Below are 11072 nucleotides of genomic sequence, written 5' to 3' on the forward strand. Positions count from 1 at the left end.
AAACAATTAAAGAAAAACAACATGCTGAATATTCAGAACTGTTTATACTGCCTTCCACTTCCAGAGAGAGCCAGAGACTTCCACGCCATCTGACTTGCCTACAAGACTTCCTCATTTTTGCTGATAATCTCATATTAGGGGAAAACGGAGACACAAAAGACAGGAGTGATTACAATATGCACACTCTGGCTTCAGTGTCCTTACGCTGCACAGATTCATAAAGAGTAAGAAATGATAAAAAATATTTTATTTCTTTAATACAGAATACATAATATTGCACTCTAGTTGCAGGTAGTGTGTAGAAAAATCTCTTTAAAAACCACCATAACAATCACCTGGGCCTGATGTTTTATGGTATCACCAACTGTAACCATGGCATTGAACTTTGAACCTACTGAAAAGGCCAATGTTTAATAAAGCCTTCTTTTTATGTCAGTGTCAGTGACCAGTAGTTTAAAAACCATATATGAGGAAACTTTACAGTTACATAAGTACCTTTCAGTCAGGGGCATTGTTAATCTATACCCGTATATTAGTGAAAAGGATACTGTCAAGCTATTTTCCTTGCTTTATCAATAATTATTTGTTTTCATTGTGTTTAATCATATTATTTTACATGTTATTCTTTCATGAACAAACGAAACTATTTTGCATTAGTAATTATTGTTATCCTTGTGAGAAGCAATTACAAGCTTTGCATTCAGACTGAGTTTCAAATTTGATTTTCTCAAAGTCTCCAGCAGACCGGGGTAATTCAGGGTTAAGAAGGGACTTCTCCCCTCCACCCGCACACTTGGAACCTGACACTAAGGCATGAACCTGAATGGAGGAGACAGACCCTCAATGGCCCCTGTTGGAGCCTGGAGACACGCTGTTCCTCTTCTCCACTCCCACCTCCGAGATCTGCTTCTGAATTAGCTCAGGGCTGAATCCTTCCCAGTACCTCCACAGAAGCATAGATGCTTCTGGAAGATCTTGGTGCTTTTAAATACAACCAATTTGTTTATGTGAGTCTGGTGAGTCTGTGCCATTCTTATCTAAGGTAAATATGATTGAGGTTTCAGTTCATCCTATTCTGACAGAAGAAAGGCACAGAACAGTTTTACTTGAAGCACTGACATGCACAATTAATGAAACATCTGCAAATAAGGGAGCTGAGCATATGTAAAGAGCCTTTTAAAAAAACCTCCTCTCGTCTTTGACATTATCTTTTTAAACCACACTCCATTCAACAGCAAAGTAGCAGGCTTTTTAGAGGAACAGTTGAGAGAAAATTCTTAAAGCATGGAACTGTTGTCTTTAAATAGTCTACAATGAGAAAGATACATCCATGGGCCAACAGAGCCTCCAAAAATGCATATGTGGGATTTATCTGAAAACATATCACTACAGTACTGAGTACTTTATAGAGTAGTGAGTACTCTGCTTACAGTCAGAAGTTGAATATTGAATGAAACAACATACACAAAAACAATACCAAGGAGAAAATGATTTAAAGCTGTACGATAAAAATTAAAACCATATGATATTAAGGAAAACTATTTGGAGACCAATAATGGTAAAAATAAATAGTAAGTAGCTCTAAGACAAACTCTCACAGTAAAAGTTACAAAATTAGAACACAATATTAAACAAGTACATGAACATATCAAAATGTATTGGTTTATAAAATGTTCTACCATTGAGAAGCCCATTTTTCTCCCCTCCATATTGTTCTCCATAACTTGTTCCTGAAGAGACAGATTTTGTTAAAACACAATAAGCTTCAAAAGAGTCAACTGGGTTACAAATTTTCTTTGGGTTGTCATCATTGATATAAAATTTATCTCCAAAGCCTCTAAATATAAAATATATGCAGCCTGGGTGTCAGGAATGGGTTAGGGTCACAGTAATTCCCTACTGACAGCATTCTGATTCTGGAGTCTGCCAGCAGCCCAGAGCCTGCCCCTGGTCTCAAACACATCCCTTGCAGAGAAGGGTAAGCTGGTGCCATATCTGGGATGTGTGTGATCCATGAAGGTGGGAATTAGGCATATGGGCATGGTGTGTTCCACGTAACCCATGGCTCTCTGCTTTGGACAGTTGGGAACCAGAGCCCCGTGGAGGCATGCTCTACATGGTGCAAAGGAGGAAGGTTGCTGTGGATGTGAGGAAAGGAAGTTCTCAATTCTCCTGCCAGCCATCAAAAGCAGGGGTTTTAGTGGTATCAACTCTAACTTCTCTTTTAATGGCACGTCCACATGTCTGTAACCCAATAGGAGTGGCATCACTAAAATGACCTTGTAGTCCTCAACTTATTTTCAAAGTGCTTTTTGCAGATTAAGTGGCCGTGATGCTCATAAAATGGAGGTGTGAGTGTGAGTATGTGAGTGTGGGTTTGCTCTTGGTTAGCCACAGTGTTTAAGAAGAATGTACCTTCCCATGACCACAGAATTTTGATTTAATTGGTGCCAAACAGTCCAATCTGATTGAAGGCAGTAAATACGACAATATTCATGCTTGGTTTTCATACTCTTTGCCTTTTTTTCTTTTCAAAATCAATTTAGATATCAGTAAAATTCACCATGGTACCTCTTTGTCAACAAGCAAGGCAAAAAGATGCCCCTGAAAATATTTCCAAGCAGTTTTCCCCTCCTCTGCTGCCCTCTGGAAGCAAGGATAGGTCTACCTCAAGCAGGAAAATATTTCCCAGAGCTTCAGCTGTGTCTTCACAGCTACAGCTCAGCTGATTTCCAAGTTCCAGGTTCCCTTCTTCTCCATAGCATTTCAAAGCTTCTGAATTAAGTAAGATTCTTCAATGGGATGCTTTACTCCTGAGAAAACAGCAATCACGTGGCCACCTGGGTGCATTGGACAAATCCTGTGGCAGTGAGGATGGACCTGGGTCCCCAGTCATCCATGACATACTTCAAGGAGCCCCCACAATCGGGAAGCCTTGCTTCCTGAGGAGTAAGGAAAAGGCAGTGAATCAACACCAGTCGGTCCAGGCAAAAGTGGTAAAGCCAAAATTATACCACAAAGTTGGGTCCCTTAGTCTTTGGTTTTGTTGCATCTCCAGTATTTTCAATTGTGAAAAGAGGTTGGTAGCCTTAGAGGCAGCTATCATCTGGTTTCTGTGAGAACAAACAGTCATTCCCCTCAAGCCTTTTTATAGACTTTTCAAATTTCTGTTTGCCTCCAACTAGAAAAGTTATCTTTAATGTTGGTCAGGCCAGTGCTAATCATCACAGAGGTTGACAACAAACTGAAAAGAAGGCAGGCAGTCCAAATAAATACGTGAAGACTGGGAGATTTGCCCTTTTCACACACAAAGCTCTCTGAAAGGCCCAGGGGCTGGCCTGAAGACAGAAAGGGTGGCCTTCTAGCTACTCGAGCCACTTGTTCACCTAAAACCCAGTCTCAGATGGTGACTGGAGAGCTTCCCAGGTCAAAAAAGAAAAGAGCAGAAAGGCTGGTCCCAGCTTGCTCTACCCCCAGGGCATCTTTGCAAAGGAGGACACACAGTTCTACCCTACCAGCTCTCAGTGGGCTTCTGCTGCTCCTTCTTGTATCTAAGAGAAGTGTGAGAACATCTGAGCTTTTTGCCTTGAAAATGAACAATGTTTATCCCTAATTAGCCCAAAGAACAGAGTGCCATTCTTTTACAGCAATACTGACATCAGTATCTTTTATATTCTATGAGAAAGACAGAAAACCAGAGAGACCTAACTCTTGGCAGCCCTACCATTGTGCTGACTTGAAGGACAGGAAGATGACTAAACACCAGCAGATGAAAAGCAACGTTCATGAATTACACACTGGGAAACAGAATGCCCGAACTACCCATGTATAACTACTGCTCACAGATCCCCAGTGGGACTGCATGTAGATTCTGTAAGTTATTCTCCAGTTCTGATATTTTCAACTTTGAAAAGTAAGCATTTTTACTCTATTGGGTAACAAACTTATGAACTTCTTATTTAATTTGTGATGGGATATTTTTATTTTAATTTATCTCTATTTACCAAAGGACAAAGGCTACTATATAAAATATATTTGTTTTCCTTCTCATTTAGAAAGAATACCTTTGTTCATCTCAGATTTTCTGAATTTTTCATGAAATCCTAAAATGAATCCATATGGATTCCCACACAAATATCCTGATAAACTAGAGAAAAACTACAGCTTGCATTATTGCTTGCACAGCTTCCAGAAGTCAAGAAATTAGCATCAGACAAGTAAGCCTGTGAAGACCCTTTTTGTCCAAGCTGTCAGATGACTCTCGCAGAGGGGGATAGTGGCTGCCACACTCTGTGCTTTGGGTCCTGTCTCTCTCTGCTGGCTCTCCTCTGAAGGGACCAACATCTGGAGGTGCTGAGTTGAGGGGCTGCAGTCATGCACAGAATTTGCACAGTCCCAGTGAGTTGAACAAAGCCCAGGGGACTCACTTCCTCCAGGATCACCCAAGCAGCCAGACTTTGGGTCTCCTGCAATGAAGTTTCAAAGAATGCGAACTACGGTTTTAGGGGAGCAAATTTGTGAAGCATATCTTTCAGTGCTGGTGATTGCCAGTGACATACAGAATGGCGGGCAGTCACTTGGTCACACCCATCTCCCTTCTCTGAGCAAAAGCAAACAGCTCAGAAGGAAGATGACAGTTTCCCACTTGAACCAGTAAGATTAAGAGAAAGGGAAAACCACTCCTCTCCTGCATGGAGTCACCCTGGCAGTTTCCTAAACCTTCTGTCACTTTTCCTCTTGCCTCAACTACTTTTCTTTGTCATAAAAGTGAATGTTTTCACAAGCTAATCCAGCTTCTTCCATTTTTCATAGGCTTAAACCTAAAAGGGGCTTCAAAAAGTCACTTCACAGATGGATTCCTAAACTCTCTTTCAAGGTCACTGCTTTGACATTGGAGATTGGGCGTGAGGGTGCATCTGGGTTGGGAGGGATAAGAATGGAGTCTGTTGGGGTGCCTGGGAGGCTCAGTCGGTTAAGCGTCTGATTTCGGCTCAGGTCACAATCTCACGGCTCCTGGGTTCGAGCCCTGCGTCAGGCTCTGTGCTGACAGCTGGGAGCCTGGAGCCTGGTTTGAATTCTGTGTCTCCCTCTCTCTCTGCCCCTCCCCCACTTGTGCTCTATCTCTCTCTGTCTCTCAAAAATGAATAAATGTAAAAAAAATTAATTAAAAAAAAACAGAATGGAGTGTGTTGATCTTTACTGTGTCAGGTTTTATTTTGTTTTGTTTGTGCATCATCTTGTTACCTCAGCACTATTTATACCCCCAATTCTACCTACTCTTTGTGTGCTGTGGCAAGCTGGAGGGAACTTATTTACACATTTACTTTTTACATACTCCAATAGATAATGGTTTTGTTTTCCTTTTCTAGGTTCCAACCATGAAACACAGATACACAGACTATTAACTATACAGAATCAAAAAAGTAGAGAGGTTGGAAATTATCTGCCTATCTGCCTTCCTTTTATGGACAACAGAAGGCTAAGGCGCAGGAGTAATTCTAGGGGAAGACACCTCCCAATTCCCCCATTTAGTGCTCTGTCCACTAACCATGTCCCTCTAGAACGAACCACGCCAGTCCCTACCACTCTCCTCCTCGACACCAACGTGTTCATGGCAGCTTCGCGGGAACGTATTCACCTCAGTTCCAGAAGATAATTTGTGAAAAATACAATGTGTTGTTCTTGCTATTTTTTAATTTAAATTCTCACTGTCTATATATTCAATCACATTCAATAAATTATGTGGAAAAACTTAAGTCACAATTCTTCTGAGTCCAATCTATTTCTCCTTGTTAATTTTCACATCTGTGCTAAGGCCATGTCTACTCAGGGAAGTTATGCGCTTCTTCAGTCCATAAACATGTCTTCTAGTGGCCTGCCCACCATTCCGAAGACTGACACCGTGTCTTCACTTAGTTTATATCAAGGGCAGACAAAAAACTTCCATCTCATGATTTTTTTTAAAAAAATCGATAGCAAGTTGTCATTGAAGGGTAAGAGAAAAAAAATACAGTGCAATGTTTAAATTCTTGGTTCTTAAAGAGAACCCTGAGAAGATACCTTCTCTTCTCCCTTCACTACCCCCAAAATGCCCTCACCACATGTGCCTGGAAGGAAGAGTAGGTGTCATAAGGATAAACATTCTTTAGTTCCTCAGTGAAAAATAACTTGAGAACAACCCTGTACTACTGGTGTCCAAGGCCAAGAAATTTATCTCCCGTATGATAAAAGGCAAATAAACTACATAATCACAGCTGTGTGGATTTCAAAGACACCCAGCTGTAACTGGGTCCAGTTCAACAAACTGACGCCCCTTCTTGTGAACTAAGACCCTCCTTAGAAAGTTCTCAAAACAAACAAAATTTAGCCAAAGGGAGACCTTGGCAGCTAACTGAATGCCAACCTGGTAAGATCCTGTAGAGTCCTCCCTCTCTGACACGCTCGACGAAGGCCTCCAGGACCATGCACACACAGAGCCTTTCTTTCTGCTGGAGGGGAGTTGGCAGTCCCACCCTAGGGTTGCAGGTGGACCAGTAAGCTCTGATGCAACCTCGGGGTGCCTGCAGTTCAATTCCCACAGACCCTAGCGCTCTCGGGCTGTTGTCAACACAGGAAATAATCGCTCTCTGACTGAGCATTTCATAACTCTAATTTCTCCTCTTATCAGAATTACCATTCCGGGGAGTCAGAAGCAAAACACTCAAAAGAAAGGGTGCTGGGTCTGCAGGGGACCTGGGTTGGTGGCTCTTCCGCTCTTCAGCGGCAGTCCCTTGGAGGCACGAACCTCCGTGTCTCAGTATCTAGGGTCCCGTGCAGCGTTAGAGAACTGGCTCCATCCAACTCGGCCAACCCCACCAACCCTTACAGACACCCCTCCGGGCTTTACGGTTGCACACCTGGGGTCCAAGTCTCCCCAGAGCGCGAGCTGTCACGCCGGGCCCTGCAGCCCCTGGCCGGGCGTCTCCCGGGCTTTCTTACAGGTGTACAGCCACTTGATGATGCGGGCGTTCCTGTCGACGACCGACGTGGTACTGGGCACCTGCTCGGTCAGCTCCTCCTCCTGTAGCCCCTCTTCGTCGCCGCTGTGCCGGGAGAAGCCGCTGTCTGAGGTGGCGACGCTCACGCTTCGAACCTTGAGGGTGACGCGGTCCGACCCCGCCGAGAAGTTCTCCCTCCCGAGCGCCTCCACCACCTCGGGCTCCAGGCCGCAGAACTGGAAGAAGGTGTCAAATTCCGCCAAGGACGCGGAGCAGCGGGAGCTGAGGTCCGACTGCGAGCGCTGCAGCCCCCCGCGCCTGGCCCCGCGCAGCTCCGGGCCCCGGGGCGCAGCCCGGACTCTGCTGGGCGTCCCAGAGGGCGCGGGGGACGCCGGGGGCGAGGGAACGCCGGGGGCCGCGGAGGCCGCCGTGGAGCCGGGCTCGGGCTGGACAGCCCCCTCGGGCCCGGCCCTGACCTCCCCTCCCACGCGGGTCGTCTCCGGAGGCAGCGGCGTCTTGTCCCTGCCCGGCCCCTGGAAGAGCTTCCTCACCAGGCCCCCCATGGAGCTGTGGGCGCCCTGTCCCCGGACGAAGTCGCATTTCTGCCGGTAGATGACCAGCGAGTCAGGCCTCAGAGGCTTCCGCGCAATGGCCCTGCGCGCCACGGCACCGGGGACGCGGGCCGGGGGCCGAGGGTCGCCCGCAGGCCCTTCGCTGGTCCTGGTACTGCTTCCCTCGGGAGCAGGGCCCGGGCCGCCTCCGGGCGGGCCCCGTAAGTACTTGGCGCGGTCGGCCGCCAGCCTTTCCACCGCGCTCCTGCGTGCGGGCACCGCCGCATCCCGCGCCCGGGGGGCCTCGGGGACCCCGGTCCGCCTCCGCTCATTCTGGGACGCGTCCGAGGCTGGCAGGGCACGCATCCTCCGGACTCTGCTGGTGCTCCGCCTGCGGCTCCCGGGCGTCTCGGGCCAACTCCTAAGTCCGCGCCGGGCGGAGAATGGCGCCCAACTACCAGCCTGCCCAGGTCCAGGGTCTGAACTAACCCGAGTCCACACCTGTGGGCGAGCGGCGCCGGCCCCGCCCCACCCCGCCCCGCCCCGCCCCGCCCCGTCGGCCCCGCCCCCAGGCTCCGCTCCGCCCCTCCAGCCCCCACCTCCTCCCCACCCGGCAGCTCGGTTTGCAGCTCCGCCCCTTGCCGGGCCCCGCCCCTCACCTCGCCCCGGCCCCGCCCCTCACTGACCTCGGGAGCCCTCCCTTCACCTCCCGCCGGCCCCGCCCCTCTCCCCCCGCCGGGTAGGCATGCCAGGTCTTCAGCAGCACCTCGCCCTGCACAGCCAATCACCGGAGGGCTGCGGGGCCGACTGCGTCTGGTGGGCTGCGCACCTAGAAGAGACTGTAGAGTGCGGGAAAGTCCAGGCTGTCTCCCAGGGCGGAGGAGCCGGGAGCAACCGAGTTTGTTCAGCCCCAGATATCAGCAGCCTCCTCCCTGCCAAGGCTGCCTTAGGTCACCGCTGGCTGCTGCCATTTCTGGCGTGGGGGGAAGACAGAGGGACCAGGCTGCCCCCACTCCTGGGCAGGTGTCCTACATCCTTTGAATTCTTAAAGTGACCTCTGCGTGTTTCGAAACAACTTTGCTTAATTTTCTAAGCTCTACTCCTGAGCACGTACTTTTATCAGAAAGGAGACGGATATAAAAAGAAAGAAGACGAATCGCAGGACAGGGTTAGTGTATGTGTTAGGTAAAAAGAATGTGGACGCACAGCAGGGACCTGAATCGAGACCAGACTTGGTCACTGGCCTGCCATGGGTCGAACCCCGGTGGCCAGACCACCGGGTGCGGAGACTCGGGAAAATAGCAGGCTGGTGGCAGAGGCAAGGCTCCAAGGAGTTGGAAAAAAACCTGACAAAGTACCAAATAACTGCTGTTTTTACCGTAACCGAGGCAACGGGGAAACTGGTCACCAGGGCAGTGGATCCGCTTAGGAATGCTAAAAGTGTAAGAGGAAATAGTTCCAAAAGTTGGACAAAGGACAAGAAATATCAGCTGGACGAGTGAAATGTCCACGTTATCGCTTATGTTAAAGCCACCTCCAAGATACGCTGACCTTTCGAAGTTGAGGATGAGTGTAACGCAGCAGCCCATGAATGGCGGACAGGAGGGTTCTTAAGGTCTGGGGCAGATTTTGTTTCACCTCTTGAGTGCCAGTGCACACCAAAAGGGGCTGGTAATGGGTCAGCAATTGCAGCACCGACTGACCACCATGCCCTGATGATTGGAGAACTGCAGCTGGGTTGTGCCAAATGGGTCCATAGACCTTAAATCCCTGTGAGGCTAAATCCCATAGTCAGGGATAGAAGCCCAACAAGAAATCAGGTCTCCTGAGAAACAGACTAACCAGATAGTATCCTGGGAAAATGTTATACTCGTGGGAAAAGAAGACTGATATACTAGGTAAGGGGGGGGTGGGGAGGGATAGAGTAAGAGAGAGGCTTGGAGAGGGCAGGTGCTGTGTTGGACACATTGTGACTACAGTGTGATACTCCTGCTTGGTGGAGAGAGCTCGTGCCAGCCCCAAATCCAGCCTTTTGTCTGCTTAGGCAGCATGATCTCTTGTCACTCAGAGGGAAAACAAAAAAACAAAACAAAACAAAACAAAACAAAACAAAACCCCTGTGTTTAATTGCTTAGTCCAAAGTGACTACCTTGTCTAATTTGAGGCTATAAGGTTGGTCCTCTTGGGCCCTCTGGTTCCTCATCTGTAAATCAGAACTCATTATATCCACTTTGGTAGGGCTTTTGTTAAGTCAATGAGATTATGTACATAAAGAGCTTGGCACTATGTCTGGTACAGAGCAAATTTTCACCAAATGTTAAATTTATTATTTTGGTGGTGATGGTTATAAGTTAGTCAGTGTTTATCAAGTTTTAAATACAGTTAGTAAATTCATATATGAGTACTGAACCTATTAAGAATAAAAGTAAAATTACTATAAATAAAGTTTTATTTAAGACATTGCTATGGGACAAAACTAATTACATTTTTATGCATAATTCTCCACTTATTAAACAGATAATTTATTGGGAAAATAGAATTGGAATAGTAAGATAATAAGAAGAAAATTGTCTAAATAAAGTGTCATTGTTGCTCAACTGGTAGCTTAAACTTGAAGCCTAACTTCCTTCCTGGTATCACCTCACTTGATCTTAGCCAAAAGGCCGAGAAGCAATTGTTGGTATCACCTCAAAAGACTTGGTCATAGAAGGAAAAAGTGCTTACAGACCCAATTATCTACAAACTCTACTGCTGGAAATTTATCCCAAGGAACATAGAAGAGATGCACACACAGTATGTGGATTTTAATTGCAGAGAAATAGTTGAAGTCAACCTACATTCAACAACAGGAGGAAGGTAACGTGTGACACTCCCATGCGGTAGTATTGTGGAACCATTTACAATCATACTTCTACAGGATATTTTATGGAGTAGGCAATTAGCATGATATATGTGATTTTTTAAATATTACAAATATAGTAGCAGTCTTAGATAAATTTCTAGAAACGAAGCCTCCTGACACTACGTCAGGAAGAAATGGAATATCTGAATAGATCTATAACTAGTAAAGAGATTGAATCAATAATCAAACATCTCCCGAAAAAGAAAAGTCCTGGACCTGATGATTTCATTGATCAAATATTTAAAGAACTAATACCAATCCTTCTTAGCTTTTTCCCAAAAATTGAAGATGAGGGAACACTTCTTAACTCACTCTATAAGGCCTGATTACCATGATACCAAAGCCAGACAAAGACACTGCAAGAATGCTACAGATCAATATCCCTATGAACATCAATGCAAAAATCCTCAACAAAATACTAGTGAACAGAATTCAACACGATATTGAAAAAAGTATACACATAACCAAGTGGAATTTATTCTTGGAATGCAAGGATGGTTTAACATATGAAATTCCATCAAAATAATGTGCCACATCCACAGAATGAAGGGAAAAAACACATGATCATCTCAATTGATGCAGAAAAAGCATTTGACAAAAGTCAATACACTTTCATGATAAAAACACTCAAACTAGGAATAG

General features: G+C 46.2%; 1 protein-coding gene across 2 annotated transcripts; it reads right to left on the minus strand.

The window, feature by feature from the left end:
* Nucleotides 1-225: 225 nt before the first annotated feature.
* FAM110C (family with sequence similarity 110 member C) lies at nucleotides 226-7913 on the minus strand. 2 transcript variants are annotated; one of them, XM_078445079.2, is made up of 2 exons: nucleotides 6979-7913; nucleotides 226-2942 (listed from the first exon to the last, which is right to left on the minus strand). In XM_078445079.2, coding segments are annotated over exons 1-2 (918 nt in total). In that variant the 5' UTR covers nucleotides 7895-7913; the 3' UTR covers nucleotides 226-2940. The 2 variants fall into 2 exon arrangements, with proteins under 2 accessions (XP_078301205.1, XP_060503255.1); XM_060647272.2 differs by having other exon boundaries at nucleotides 6897-7913.
* Between the last annotated feature and the right edge of the window lie 3159 nt (nucleotides 7914-11072).

The sequence above is a fragment of the Panthera onca genome, chromosome A3 (assembly GCF_046562875.1).
Source record: "Panthera onca isolate mPanOnc1 chromosome A3, mPanOnc1 haplotype 2, whole genome shotgun sequence".
In the NCBI taxonomy this organism is placed as follows: Eukaryota; Metazoa; Chordata; class Mammalia; order Carnivora; family Felidae; genus Panthera; species Panthera onca.

What these genes read in the sequence shown, in the direction of transcription:
- FAM110C (XM_060647272.2), bottom strand. Translation starts at nt 7,894, where the DNA reads ATGCGTGCCCTGCCAGCCTCGGACGCGTCCCAGAATGAGCGGAGGCGG.